The sequence below is a fragment of the Choloepus didactylus genome, chromosome 1 (assembly GCF_015220235.1).
Source record: "Choloepus didactylus isolate mChoDid1 chromosome 1, mChoDid1.pri, whole genome shotgun sequence".
NCBI lineage: Eukaryota > Metazoa > Chordata > Mammalia > Pilosa > Megalonychidae > Choloepus > Choloepus didactylus.
In genome coordinates, this window is record NC_051307.1 from 205,469,349 (window position 1) to 205,485,462 (window position 16,114).

The 16,114-nt window shown below is 35.9% G+C and overlaps 1 protein-coding gene across 11 annotated transcripts in view; it reads right to left on the reverse strand.

The window, feature by feature from the left end:
- PBRM1 (polybromo 1) overlaps positions 1-16,114 on the reverse strand; it is a 184,168-nt gene that overhangs the window by 140,497 nt on the left and 27,557 nt on the right. For all 11 annotated transcript variants that reach the window (XM_037797937.1, XM_037797922.1, XM_037797930.1 and 8 more), the window contains exons 8-12: positions 14,285-14,383; positions 12,698-12,783; positions 11,929-12,024; positions 11,233-11,324; positions 6,239-6,452 (exon numbers count right to left, since the gene is read on the reverse strand). In XM_037797937.1, coding sequence (XP_037653865.1) covers positions 6,239-6,452; positions 11,233-11,324; positions 11,929-12,024; positions 12,698-12,783; positions 14,285-14,383 — 587 coding nt within the window. The remainder of the gene's footprint in view (positions 1-6,238; positions 6,453-11,232; positions 11,325-11,928; positions 12,025-12,697; positions 12,784-14,284; positions 14,384-16,114) is intronic.

Sequence of the window (16,114 nt, forward strand, 5' to 3'; positions counted from 1 at the left end):
ATGAGTCTCTTGTAAACAGCATATGATGGTTCATACTTGTTAATCCATTCACATTCAATGATATTAATGTGAAGGGATTTCTTGAATCAACTGCCTTATCCTTTGGTTTTTATTTCTCAGATCTGTTTCTCCCCCACTCTCATTTTATTTTTCTTACCTTTAAGTTTCCCTTACTGATACTCTCCAGTACTGTGCCCTTCTCCAGACCTCTCCTTTTTCTCTTAGCTGGTAGAGCTACATTTAGCATTTTTTGCAGAGCACATCTCTTGTTAACAACTTCTCTCAGAATTTGTTTGCCTGTGAAAATTTAAAACTCTCCCTCAATTTTGAAGCAGAGCTTTGCTGATAAAGAATTCTTGGCTGGCAGTTTTTCTCTTTCAGAATCTTAAATATGTCCTACCACCACCTTCCCAGTCTACTGAGTAGTCAGTACATAGTCTTACGTGGTTTCCCTTGTATAGTGTGAATTCGTTCTCTCTTGCTGCGTTCAGAACTTTCTCCTCTTTAGCATCTGATAATCTGATCAGAATAGGTTTTGGAGTGGGTTTATTTTGATTTATTCTATTTGGAATTCATTAAGCATCTTTAATTTGCATATTTATGCTGTTTAGAAGGTTTGGGAAGTTTTCCCCAACAACGTCTTGCAACACTCTTCCTAGCCCTTTACTCTTCTCATCTCCTCCTGGGATACCACTGATTCTTATATTTGTGCACTTCATGTTGTCCATCATTTCCCTGAGATCTATTTAAAGTTTTTAAATTTCTTTTCACCATTTGTTCTTTTGTATGTATTCGTATTCTCTTGCCCTCTACTCTAGTTCACTTATCCTTTATTCTGTCTCTTCAAATCTGCTGCTACGTGTCTTTAGAATATTTGTAATTTGATCAACAGTATATTTATTTGTGTAAGATCTACCAGTTTTTAAATTTACTCTTTCAAATTTCTCTTTATGCTCTTCTAGGGTCTTCTTGATGCTCCTTTCCATGCTCGTCTGTTGGCTTATAGCCACCAGTCTCCAACACAGGAGGCATCATTGCAGGGCTGTAAAGGGTTATGTCCCCAGCCAACTGTGGAGAAAGGTGGACATGGCATGGAAATCTGCTCCCTCCCATGCTAGTCAGTCGGCTCCAGCCGCCTGTCTGGCAACTATCCAGGCCAAACACACTCACTGGTCCTTACAAACACAGTCTTTCTGCTTCTCCAGCTAGGTCTCCACTATGTGGTATAGATCTCCCCCTGGCTGGCGGCATTGTGGAACTGTTGTTCTGGAGTTTTTTTCTGCCCTTTATCTATTCTTTTTCATGGAGGAGAATTTTGTGCTGCCTCTCCTAATCTGCCATCTTCCTGGAAGTGCTTCCATATAAATTTGATGGTTGACTTTTCAATTTCTGCAAAGAAGGCTGCTGGAGTTTTGATTCGGATGGTATTGTAAATCACCCTGGGTGAAACTGACCTCTTAATACTTAATACTTAGTAGTCATGGGTTAGACTTCCAACCCATGAACATGGAATACCCTCCATTTATTTACATCTTCTTTGATTTCTTTCAGCAACGTTTTGTAGTCTTCCATGAACAAATGTTCTAGTTTGCTAATGCTGCCAGGATGCAAAACACCATAAACGGATCGGCTTTTATAAAGGGGGTTTATTTGGTTACACAGTTACAGTCTTAAGGCCATAAAGTGTCCAAGGTAACACATCAGCAATCGGGTACTGTGCCGGTTTGAATGTATTGTGTCCCCCAAATGCCATTATCTTTGTGGTCTTGTGGGACAGAGGTTTTGGTGCTGGTTACATTTGCTTGGAATGTGCCCCACTCAGCTGTGGGAGGTGACTTTGGTGGGATACTCCCATGGAGGTGTGACCCCACCCATTCAGGGTGGGCCTTGATCAGTGGAGCCATATAAAACATGCTGACTCAAAGAGACTGGACGGAGTGCAGCTGTGAGTGATGTTTTGGAGAGGAGCAAGCTTGCTAGAGAGGAACAACCTGGGAGAAAGCCATTTTGAAACCTGAACTTTGGAGCAGATGCCAGCCACATGCCTTCCTAGCTAGCAGAGGTTTTCCGGACGCCATTGGCCATCCTCCGGTGAAGGTACCCGATTGCTGGTGTGTTACTTTGGATGCTTTGTGGCCTTAAGACTGTAACTGTGTAGCAAAATAAACCCCTGTTTTATAAAAGCCTATCCATCTCTGGTGTTTTGCATTCTGCAGCATTAGCAAACTAGAACAGCTACCTTCACTGGAGGATGGACAATGGTGTCCGGAAAACCTCTGTTAGCTGGGAAGGCACACGGCTGGTGTCTGCTCCAAAGTTCTGGGTTCAAAATGGCTTTCTCCCAGGACGTTCCTCTCTAGGCTGCAGTGCCTCAAAAATGTCACTCTTAGTTGCACTTGGGATATTTGTCCTCTCTCAGCATCTCCAGAGCAAGAGTCTGCTTTCAACGGCTGTTTTCAAACTGTCTCTCATCTGTGGCTCCTGTGTTTTCTTCAAAGTGTCCCTCTTGGCTGTAGCTCCTCTTCAAAACATCACTCACAGCTGCACTGAGTTCCCTCAGTTTGTCAGCTCATTTATATGGCTCCAGTGATTGAATTTAGACCCACCCTGAATGGATGGGGTTACACCTCCATGGAAATTATACAGTCAGAGTCATCACCCACAGTTGGGTGGGGCACATCTCCATGGAAACACTCAAAGAATTCCAATCTTACCAGCACTAGAATGTCTGCCCCACAAGATTGCATCAAAGAATATGGCTTTTTCTGGGGGACATAATACATTCAAACTGGCACAAGTCTTTCACATCCTGGGTTAAAATTATTTCTAGATGTTTGATTTTTCTTGTTGCTATTGTAAACGGATTTTTTACTTGACTTCCTTTACAAATTGTTGATTACTAATATATAGAAACACTACTGATATTTTCTCATTAATCTTGTATCCCACCACTTTGCTGAATTCTGTCATTAGCTCTAGTAGCTTTATTGTAGATTTTTCAGTGTTTCTGTGTATGGAATCCTGCTGTCTGCAAACACGGAAAGTTTTACTTATTCCTTTCCAATTTAGATGCCTTTTACTTCTTTTTCTTACCTAATTTCTCTGGCTAGAATTTCCAGCACAATGTTGAAAAACAGAGGTGACAGTAGGCATCCTTGTCTTGTTCCTGATCTTAAAGGGAAAGCTTTTAGACTTCCACCACTGATCATGATGTTAAAGAAGTTTTTTTCTATTCGTACTTTTCTAAGTGCTTTTATCAAAAAGGGGTTTGGGAGTTTGTCAACTACCTCTTCTTGTTAATTAATACTATGTGGTTTTTTTTATTTCCCCATAAAATCAATGTGGTATACCTGGCATAAAACTCATTTGATGTTTTAACATGCTGTATAATTTTTTTATTGTGCTGTTGGATTCAGTTTGCTAAGATTTTGTTGAGGATGTTTTGCATCTAGATTAATAAAAGATATTGTTCTGTAACTTTTCTGTCTTGTGGTATCTATATCTGGCTTTGGCTTTATTAGTTAGAAAATATTCTTTCCTCTTCAATTTTTGGAAGACTTTGAACATGACTAGTGTAAATTCTTCTTGGAATGTTAAGTAAAATTCACTAGTGACGCCATCAGGTCTTGGGCTTTTCTTTGCTGGAAGTTTTAAAAAATTAATTCATTTTTTATTTTTAGGAAATTTCTGATAACTGATCCATTCTCTTGTTATTTATTGGTCTGCTGAGATCTATTTCTTCTTAGTCAGTGTAGGTTGTTTGTATGTTTCTAGGAATTTGCCCATTTCATCTAGAACATCTAATCTGTTGGCATACAGTTGTTCATAGTATTCTTTTATAATCCTTTTTATTTCTGTGTGGTTAGCAGTAACGTCCCCCTTTCATTTCTCATTTTAGTTATTTGTGTCCTTTATCTTTCTTCTTTTGTCAGTCTGTGCCTTTTGATTTTATTACTCTTTTCAAAGAACCAACTTTTGGTTGGTTTTATTGATTCTATTTTTTTAAATTCAAAAAACTTTTGGTTTTGTTGATTCTATTTTTTTAAATTCTCTATTTTATTTATGTCCATTCTAATCTTTGTTTTTCATTCCTTCTGCTCACTTTCGGTTTAGTTTGCTCTTCTTTTTCTAGATCCTTAAATTGTGAGGTTAGAGCTCTTATTTGAGATCTTCTTTTTAAATACAAGCCTTTAGAGCTATTAATTTCCCTCTTAGCACTGCCTTTGCTGTATCCCATAAGTTTTGGTATGTTTTGTTTTTGGTTTCATTTGTCTCAGAACTCTCCTTGTTCCTGGCATTTGATAATTTGATTACTTTGTGTCTGGGTGTGGTTTTCTTTGAGATCATCTTTTTTGGAGTTCACTGAACTTGAAAATGTATATTCATGTCTTTCGTTAATATTGGGAATTTTCTGCTATTATTTCTTTGAATATTCCTTTCTCTCTTCTCCTTTTGGGACTCCCACAATGTGTATCAGGGTACACTTTATGGGGTCCCACAGGTCTCTGAAGCTCTGCTTGCCTGTTTTCATTCTATTTTCTCCTGCTTCTCAGTCTGAATCATTTCAATTGTCTTGACTTTGAGTTCACTGACTCTTTCTTCTGCTACTCAAGTCTGTTGTTGAAACACTCTAAGGAATTTATCATAGTTATTGCGGTCTTCAACTCCAGTATTTCTGTTTGACTCCTTTTTTTTTTTGGTTCCTTTCTAATATTTCAATTTCTTTTATGAGATTCTCATATTGTTCATTCATCATTTTTCTGACGTTTATTTTATTTCATTTTATTTTTTTTAGCTCTGTGTGTTTTCTTTGATCTCCTTGACAAACTTAGGGTCATTTCTTTAATGTCTTTCTCCAATAATTTCAAAGGCTGGTCCTTTCATTGATGGTTTCTGGATTTTTAACTTATTTCTTTGGATGGGCCATCATTACTTGTTTCTTTGTTTTTCCTTTAATCTTTTGTTGCGCGTTGTACATTTTAATATTTTAATGTGTTAACTCTGGGATTTAGTCCCTGAGTTGTCTGTTCCTTAAGTTTGTATCTAACTCGTGATATGACAGATTTCCTTGAGTGACAGGAGCTAACAAAAACAAATAAACCAATCAAAAGAACACCTTCCGCCCTGTTTGCTTAGTTCTGCATTGGTTGGTGTTCCACCTCAACGTATAGCTCTTTCCTCAAGATCAGCCTGAGGGGGAAGTGACAAGCAGGGTCCTCTCCTGGGTCCAAGTGTTGTCTAGTCTTGTGGCCTTAGTAATTCCTCTGTTTACAGGAGTGTGCCTTCTGTAACCTATGAAATAGACTTTTTTTCCTTTATTGTATGTCTTAAAGTGGTAACCCTTTTCCCCAGGCTGATTTGACTTAACTGCTTCTTACACCACTTTTGCTATCAGTAACCTAACTTCTGCCTGCAGAGCAAGTTCTGGAAGGGCAAACCAGAGGCCAGTTCCCTGCTTCAGTCTTTCAGGCTGTCACCTGATAGACTGACACTGACATACATACACCCCAGTATGCGCATAGGGGTTACTCTGCTCCTCCTGGGATTGTGAGTTGGTCCCATACCATGCTGAGTTAAGGGAGGGGTAAGAAAGGGAGTCATGAGCTTCTCCTACAGCTTTTAAAGCTGTGTCTTCTTGATTTGGCACTTGCTTTTACTGCCTTTCCTACTACTTTTTAATGATACTGATTGTGGTTTAAGTATTTTGTTTGACAAATTTTCAACGATCACTTAAACATTTTCCACGCAGCAAAAGAAAGTCAAGATGAACCATCATTCAGGCATGGTTTCAGCTACTGAATTCTCTAACAGCTGACTAAGTTTATTCAGAAAGTTCAACTACCAATAAAGAGTTTAAATACAGAAATATGGTCAAAACTAAACTATCAATGAATGGTAAAAGAAAATACATTGTTCTTCTTTGGTCAGTTACAAGACAAATGAATAGTTAAAATTTAAGCTGCATTACTTTTTACAACCCATAATCTGAATTACAAATGAGAGACTGAACACCTTCCATTTACCTGCTTCTTGACTCTATTGCAGCAGTCTACCATTTGTATTTAACCAAATTTCTCACTTTTCATATATGAGTGATATTCATGTATGCCCTAGACATATGTAAAATATTTTTCCTTTAATATCTTTGTTCATTTTAGGAAGGACTATATATGTGTAGGCTCAACCAAACCAAAATGGAAATCAATAATCTACTGGATAATGTAGAAAGACATCTTACCTGATCTGTTGTAGTGATATGGGCATTTTAATTTGCTGATAGTAATCAGGGTATTTTTTCTTTGAAGGCAAATGGAAAAAAGGTTCAGCTATTAGCTGCCCTTGGTTATTCCGACAACTCCTAACTGTGTCATAAAGCTGATAAAAAGGATTTGAGATATCCATAAAAGAAGTGATGCTCTCTGCTTCAGACTCTCCTTCTTCATAACGTGCAGCTAGAAAAACCAAAAAAGCTATTTATAAACAGAAAGAATGAACCATGACTTAAAGCCCCCTTACCAACCAACAACCTTCCAGATTAAGCTATATATATATATTTGTGAATAATTATTTTAAAAGAATAGCCTATAATCTTCATTGTAAATGTTGGCAATGCTTAATATTAATTTCATGTTTACTTAAAGAAATATTACATAGATATAGAATAGTGTTATACAGAAACAGAAAAGGCTACACTGTTTTTAAAAGGTCACAAAATAGTTTCTTTTTCAATTTACGTCTTTCAGAGACTCCTTGCTATGCACTTGGCCAAAAAAAGGAGCAGAAGTCATTCCCAGATCTCAGAACTAAAGCAATGTCATATAGTTTAGAATAGTATACATTTAAATTGAGCTGGTACTGTCAGACTTGACTTAAGTGTTAAATTTCTGTGGCTTTGCCTCAGTGATCTCAGGCATTACTGAGGAATTTTTAGATAGAAGCTACATAAAAGAACCAAAAGAAACAAAACATGTAATGATGTTTACAGAATTATAAAATATATTGCTCATTTCCCTGCATTCTTAAACATGTATTAGAACCATAATTGAAATTTTTCTTGGTGGATCAGGATAACCATAATCATTATGTACTCCCAGGTAAGAACAACAATCACCATTTATTAAATGTTATATATACTTTGTATATTGTATACTCAATTATGTATTAAGAGTTTGATAAGCACCAACCTTAGGTAATCCTAATACCACCCCATGAAATAGGTATTATCTATTTTTCAAATGAAGAAATTGAGGCCATAAGAAGTTAATGACTTGCCCAAGGTCAACTAGCCTGTAAAGTGGTTGAGACGGTAACTGGATCCATTCATGGAGATAGAAGCAAAGGCAGGATTTGCAACTAGTCACTTCTGACTCCACTACCTCTGCTCTTTTCCAAAAAATAACTTGTACATCTTTTGTTGAATTTATAACTAGATATACTAAATATTTTGCTGCTACTATAAAATGTATCTTTTAAAATAATACATTTTTATCCTGTGGCTGATTCTGGAAACGCAATGGATTTTTGTACAATGATCTTATATCCAGCACCTTATTATTATTATTAATTCTAGCAATTTATCTGTAGGGCCTTTTGACTAGAAAATTCAAAAGACTCTCTATCATCTACAACCATTATACATCTTTCTTCTTTTCTAATCCTTACACCATCATTATATTCATTATAGCCTGGCCAGTACTTTGACCAAAAGACCTTTGACCTTGTTTCTGCTGGTAAAGGGAATGCTGCTAACATTTCCCCACTAAAAATGGAGATGCCCTTTATCAAGATAGGAAAGTGCCCCTTCTGTTTCCAGGTTGCTAAGAGTTTTGTTTTTTTTGTTTTTTTTTTTTTTAATCACGAATGATAATTGAAACATCTATCACATATACTACTGAGAAATCATGGTTTTATTCCTTTGATAAGTTAATGTGGTAAATGATATTTTTATCTTTTTTTATGTTAAACTAACCAAGTATTCCAGTAATAAACTTAACTGTGCATCATGTATTATCTTTTATATATATTCTGCTGGACACAGTTTGCTTATATTTTCTTTGGTTTTGATATCTAGGTTAAAATACATACATGGAATGAAATGGGAAGCTCTTTTTCTATTATCTGGAGGAGTTTGTATAAAATTCTGTTCCTTGAATGTGTTGTTTGTTGTTTTCTATATGGTAAGATTTTAAACTAATAAATACACTTCATTAATCATTATAAGACTAATTAGCCTTTTTATTCTTGAATCCATTGTAGGAATTTATAATTTTCTAGGAATTTGTCTGTCTCATCTAAATTTTCAAACTTACTTGCATAAAGTTGTTCATAGGGTCCCCTTTCAATCCTGGTGTGTCCCTTCTTTTCCCACCAAATAATGTTTACTTGTGCCCTGTTTTTATTTTCTTGAAAATTTTGCCACAGGTTGGCCTATTTTATTAATATTTTTAACAACTTCTCACTTTATTGGTCCTCTTTATAGAATGAATTTCTGCTCTTATCTTTATTATCTCCTTTTTGTCTAATTTCTTTGCTTCTATGATCATATTATTTATGTTGAATGCTTATTTACTTTTAGCTGCTTTTCTTTTCTAAATGGAAGCATTCAGACCTTTAAATGCCCTTTCAAAGTACCATTTTAGCTGTACCCCAATAGTCTGCTATGTAGAATTTTCATTATCATTCATTTTCAGGTGTTTTAAATTTCTACTATAACTTCTTTTAACCTAGTAGGATATTTTTAAATTTCCAAATGTATGGTTTTAAAAATGTATCTTTTTATTATTAATTGGTATCTTAACTGCATTGTGCTCAGAAATATGGTCTGATTAATAATCAGTCTTTCAAATTCATTGAGATTTGTTCTAGGGCTAAGTACATGATCAACTTTTACAAATGTTCCATGTGAACCTGGGAAGAACATGTATTCTCTAATTGTAGAATACAGGTCTGTTATATCAAGCTTGTTATGGTAGGTGAAACAGTGGCTCCCTGATGATATTCATACCCTAATCTATGGAATTTATGAATATTTTCTTACACAGTACAAGAGACTTTGCAGATGTAATTAAATCAAGAATCCTGAGATGGGGAGATTATCCTGGATTATCTGGACGGGTCCTAAATGTAACCACAAAATTTCTTTTAAGAGGGAAGGAGGAATGGGATGACAGGCAGAGAAGTTGGAGTGCTGTGCTTTGAAGATGGAGGGAGGAGCCACTAACTGAGGAATATAAGTCGCTTCTAGAAGCTAGAAAAGCAAAGGAAATGATTTCTAATACCTCCAGAAGGAATTCTGGCCTGTAGACACCTTGCTTAAACTTTTGACATCCACAGCTGTAAGAGAATAAATTTGTATTGTTTTAAAGCCACTAAATTTGTGGTCATTTGTTACAGCAGCAACAGGAAAGTAATACATTTGTGAAGAAGTGTGTTCAAATTTTCTCTTTTTTCATTGTTTTTTTCTGCTTGCATACCAAGCAATAACTGAGAGAAAGGGGCTCTCACTCTAAGGGAAGGGTTTTTATCCCTGACATTCCAACTGCTTCTTTCATGTATTTTTGAACCCTTTTATAATTAATCTTCTTGATGAAATAAACCTTTTATCATTATGAGGTGAATCCCTTTATGTTTTGTAATGCTTTCTGTCTGAGAGTCTACTTTATCGGAAGTCAGTGAGTGACTATTGTTTCTTTTGGTTATTATTTGCCTGGTATCTCTTTCTCCATTCTTTCCCATTCAACTTGCCTGCTTTTTAAAATTTAGTATGTGTCTCTTGTAACCAGCACATAACCAGATTTTTAAAAAACCCAATCTGAAACTCTTTTAATTGGTGAATTTAGGTCATTAACATGGATGTGATTTCTGATATAATGTTTGGGCTTATTTCTCCCATTTTAGGCTTTCTATTTACCCCACTTTTTCTATGTTTCTTTCTGCCTTTCTCTCTTATTTGGAGTGGAAGAGGGGGACTGCTTTTCTTATTCTATTTCCCTACCCCACTTCTGTTCCTGTAGTGACTACAACTGTGTGCTCTTCTCCACTGCCCTCCCCCAAAACCTCAGCTGCCTAGCGTAGTTTGCCTCTAAAACAAATCAACTCAAGAAGCCAGGCAGTAGAAAACCAAACAGATTAGACCCTTGAGCAAATTTAAGATAAACAGATTATGAGAAATAGCTTGAAAGAACAACTTCACACACAGTTTGTGGCCTCTATTTTCTAAAAGCTGAGGTTACAGCTATATTTACTGTGATAAATGTACTACTTTTTAGGGGAATAAAAAGCTTATAGGAATCTTGTAAATGGTATGATTTTGCCATTGATTTGTTATGCTACTATAAGGTTAATGAAATAACCAGCTGTTAGAAGGAAACCTAAATATAATGTGTGCATCACTCTTATAATCAAGAAAAAAACAAAGCTATCAAAAAGTCATTTTTCTTCCAATTCTTGCTAAAAACATACTTAATTCTGTACATAACTGTGTCAAAAAATTAAATTCATACTCTAGTAAGTAGAAGATAGCAATAATGAGGTTTCCATAAGAGATTTAAGTCATTGGTAGAAAAATGAGATACAATGAAAAAAATCTGTCTTGTCACATTTGGTTATAAAATCAAAAGATATGCCAGACTAAATTAACAAAACAAATTTTATCTCTACACATAAAAACATCACAGTAAAATGAAAAATATGTTATCAAACTTAAGTGAAAGACAGATATGAAATCAAATACACCTCTACAGATGCATCCTCTAAGTTGCTCATTATATTACCAAATTGTCCTTGCACACTGGTTTTTAGTGTTCAATGCCCTATGTAGGACTTGTTTACATTACCATATAACATTCAACTCTAATTGTAATTTATATTTATTTTTAAATCATAAGGTTTAGCCAAGAAGAAATCAGAACCTACTGAAAATATGAAAATATAACATCCTAAAAATCTAAATGATGTGAATTTCTTCCTGAAATTTCCTGATAGGTTTAAACCAGGATCTGTTAAATCATCAGACCACTTGTTTTAGCAATATTTACCCAACTATGAGCTTCAACACAAAATAAAGAAATAAGCTTTTGATAAGTCTGCCAACCAAAAACTATGATCAAAATGCAACAATTACATATACTCCAAAAACCAACAAACTCCTTATAAGATCAAAGTCACTGAAACTTTCCCCAGTCAGCAGGATACAATGAGAAGGCATTTAACTAGTTATGACCTAATTCTTACCAGCTAAAGCAGCATCCTCTTCACTTTCTGAGCCATATTGAAGTGCCATGGTAATTGCTGATAAACGACCTCCTTGAACTGCTCTTTTATTACTAGAAAGAAAAACAAGCAATCAGAACACAGGGAAAAATGGTATAATATTGGTTACTTTACAGGAAATAGAAATTGTTAATAAAGCATTCACATCAAAGAAAAAGGTTTTTATTCAACCACCTCTTCAATTTATCTTTGTACTTCTTAATATTCTCCATAATAATCTAAGCTGAGAAAAACTGAATTTTTTCTCTTAGAAAAGAGAATGGTGGGAAAGAGTCTAGAGTAGGCTACTTGTAATTTACTTGTTACTTAAATGCAGTACTCCTTGTCCTAAGGAAAATAAGGAATCAGTGATAATTATTTGTAATTCTCTCCTAAGATGCTCATATTTTACAATGAACACAAATTCTATTATGAACACAAAACTTATTAATATATGACCACACATTTTATTGGTTACCAACCTTAAATACTACCTGACAAATGACAAATAGCTTCTGCTTACACTTTCTGGGAGAAGAGGTTGGGCCCTGACCTTTCAAATAAAGTGTGTGATAACAAATGCTGATAATAACCCAACTGTATGTACCCCAAAATATACACTAGTATGCCTATCCACATAAACACTCTCAGACCAAACTCACTCTCTCTCTCTCTCACCGGTAATACTTGCTAGTGGGATTTCTCTCTTCACCAAGACTGCCTTTACTGTGCGAAGAGCCTGTCAGCCTGGCTGCAGCCAAATTTGAGGGAGTTCTATCCAGAGATAAGATAAAAAAAAAGAAGCTTATAAAAAAAAATGACAGCCGAAATCACTATGCTGGGTAAACAAAAAGGCAAGGAGACAACTGTTTTTCTCTTTTCTAAATGGAAGTGCTCAAATATTTCTGAGCCCTTACTGTGCAGAAGCTCTGCTCCAGGACCTGAGGATTCTGCAGAAGAGAGTAGACCAGGCCTGTCCACAAAAGAGCTTATGTTAATTACAGAGACCAGAGGACCTGGTAACAAAATGAATGCCGGGGACAGAAGAAAGCTTCAAAGGTAGCCATTCAACCCTCTCAATTTGATATAGGAGGAAGCAGAATCCCCAAACCAAGAATTGTTCAAAGTCACAGTCCTAGCCCAAGTAAAAGCCAGGATGAGATCTTCAGATCTCCTGAAACCTGGCTCAAGATCCTTACTGCAAATAAAACAACAAAAATATACAGTGGTGTTAAGTCATAAAAAGGTTTCCTTTTAAATAGAGACCTTTAGCTAAAATAACTGGGCTAGATAAGAGTTACCCCTACTCTCTTTGGAATCACATTATAAACTATAAATATAATCCTGAAATGCAACTAAATCTTGTTCTCCATTGTATTGATTTCACTAGCTAGAAAATCTGGCAAATAATAAAGGCACAAGGATTTTAAACACGTTTTTAACCTACCTTATTCGAAGGCTTGACTTAGCCATTTCATGATGTTCAATTTCTGCCTTTTTCATGTAAAATATTTTTTTAATTGAATTTGCATCCTGTCAAGATAAAGATTACTTGGCTTTAAAAAAAGGAGTGGATGGCACAAGAACAGACATAGAAATCACTGGAATAGAATTCAGAGTCCAGAAAGAAACCCATACATCTATTGTCAACTAATTTTTGACAAGGGTGCCAAGTCCAACTCTTTCAACAAATGGTGCTGGGACAACTAGACAGCCATATAGCCACATTCAAAAGAATGAAGATGGGCCCCTACCTACTACCTTATACAAAAATTAACTCAAAATGGATCATATACCTAAATGTAAGAGCTAAAACTATAAAACTCTTAGTAGAAAACACAGGTAAATCTCCATGACCTTGGATTTGTCAAAGGTTTCTTAGATATGATACTAAAAGCACAAGGAACAAAAGAAAATAAAGATAAATGAAATGCTAGTAAAATAAAAAACTCTTGGATTTCAAATGACACCATAATGAAAGTGAAAAACAACCCAAGGGACCAGAGAAAATATTTGAAAATAAATAACCCGATTTAAAAATGGGTAAAGAATCTGAATAGGCATTTTGCCAAAGATATAAAAATAGCCAATAAGCACATGAAAAGATACTCAATATCTTTAGTCATCAGGGAAGCGTAAATCAAAACTACAATAAGACACTTCACCCAGATGGCTAGAATCAAAAAGTCAAATGATGTAACCTTGACTTTAACATGAATGTTCCTTTGTGTCTTGCTGTTGCACCACGATGCAAAAATTATCTTATACCTCATGCTATCCCTCAGGGTCCTGAGGTCTTACCCAGTACACGGCAGGATGGGAAACTGGGGATGGACAAATGGCAGCTCATTGTAGGGAGGCCCTTGCAGCATGACAAAAAAAAAAAAAGTCATATGATAACAAGTGTTGGTGAATATGTGTGGAAAAATCAGAACCGTCATACACTATGGGTGGAAACGTGAAACAGTACAGCTGCTATGGAAAAGAGGATGGCAGTTCCTCAAAAGGTCAAACATACTGTTACCATATGACCCAGCAATTCCACTTTTAAGTATCTATACAAGAGAAATGATACATCCATACATGTAATGGAATATTATTCAGCCATTAAAAAGGAATGAAGTACTGATACATGCTGTAACTTGGATGAACCTTGAAAACATTAAGTGAAAGAAGCAAAAGTCCACATATTATATGATTCCATTTAAATGAAAGTTCCGAATAGGGAACTCTAGAGAGGCAGAAAATATTTTAGTAGTTGTTTAGGGGTGAGGGTGGGAACGGCAGTTAGGAAAGGTGGCAGTCAAAGAGTACTGTTTCTTTGTGGGGTGATAAAAATGTTCTAAATGTGACTGTGGTGATTATTTCACAACTTCATGAATATACTAAACACCATTAAATTGTATACTTCAAATGGTTAAGTTGTATAGTATGTGAATTATATCTCAAAAAGCTGTTATATAAAAAATATTGGCCCTAAATGAAAGTATCTATTATTATCAATGAAAAACAGCAACAAAAACAAAAAACTAACCTTAAATACTTGAGAACCAGGCTCATTATAAGTTTTGGCATTTTTTGCTAGGAGATCTACATCTTTGGCCATTGCATGAATACTTTTGTAGCTTCCATTCTACATAAACAACAAAATACAGCAAGTTCTCTTAGTGAGAGTTAGTCAGTATAACCTTTGAAAAGAAAACTCCACACATTTTTAAATCGTCACTGTATTTCAAGACTTTATTAGAAAGTAATTATGTGAACAACTATGAAGTCATTTTCTCTTTCCTAGACTATTATTACTGACCATTTACAAATAAGTTTTTGAAATAGGTAATGAAACCAGAGGTACATTATTCTCCAAGATAAAAAAAAAACTTACAATTTTAAAAAACTCAAGTCAAGGTAGAAATTGTTTTATTTAACAAATACACAGTGCTTACTTTGTACTAAGTACTATTCTAAGTGCTTCATGAAAACTAACTCATTAAAGTGGGCTTAATTGCACAAAGAAAAATCCCTTTAGTTATATGGACAACTTGAGGTAAAATAAGAAATGAGACTAGCACAGTAGGTACCTTTTCTGAGTACCTACTATGTACTAGGCTCTATGCTAGACCTTTCACACCTTAAAGCTCACTCAGTCCAAAATAACTCAATAAAGAACACAAAATAATCGAAAAGAACCCAGAGCACTATAATTATCTTACTTTACAAAGGAAGGAAAGGAAGGAGACACTTTATAAGTGGTAAGTGGTTGACTTACGAATGAGGATGAATGGGGCAAGTTCTAGAGAGACTGAGATGAAACTAAGCAGAGAGGAGGATGGGGAAAGGGTAAAACCATAAGCACAGGCTGCACAGATAGGGTAAGGACAAATAAGGCAGAATCTAGAAAGCTAGGCAAAGAAGAGTAGCTGCTTATTTGCCACGTGGAGCCACCTGACATCTGAGTACCCTTCTTATTTGTAGGAATCCCAGCACATGAGGCAGGCAGGGTCCTACCTCCCACTAGAGAGGTGAAAGTGGGCAGACAGTCATTTTGCTGGCAGCCTGGCAGCCAGGGCGAGGGTAAGCTAATTACATGCTTGGGTCTTATGGGACTAAAGCAACAGCAAGGGAATGGCAGGAGTTAATTTCCAACACTTGCATGAGAGTAGTCTAGCAGGTAGAGCCACAAGCATCTATGACCCACAGTGACAAATGACTGTGGTAAAAGCAGTGGCACCACAAAGAAACTGCACATGATCTCAGCTGTGTGATGACTTCCCTGAGGTCCTAAGTACCAAGGTTAATCCTCTAGCCTTCCTTCCCAACAATTTCATGTGCTATTCAGTACCCTTTTCATAAATCCCTTCTATACTTAAATTAGAGTTGGCTATTTTTGAACTGGTACAAGGAGCTGAGACTTGCTTCAGCAGGCATTAGAAAGCACGTGACTTAAGTCTCTGGGCAGTGGAATGGCAAGAAAAAAGCCAGGGTCAGAAAGCATTATGTAGAAAGGACTGGAGAGCCTTTCATCAGGGAGGCAGGAAAGACTGTTACAATAATTTGGACACAAGAGGACACAGATCTGGACAAAGGTGATGGCAAAAGAAGGTGATTCTGTGGGACCTTTGGAAGGAAGACAAGACAAGATATTCTTAGAGGTCACACAGAGAAGACTGGGGCTGAACAGGAGAATTTGAAGATCTAATTTGATTTTCAGAATTACGAAAACATCTTCTCCCTGGATAGATGTTAGAAATCCCAGGAATTTAGGTTCCAAGAGACTGGATCATTCTCAATATCAAGTGTTGGGTCTCCTTAAAGGTTAGATGATACATTAGACAACCTGTATTTTAACATTTTGGGAAAATATAAA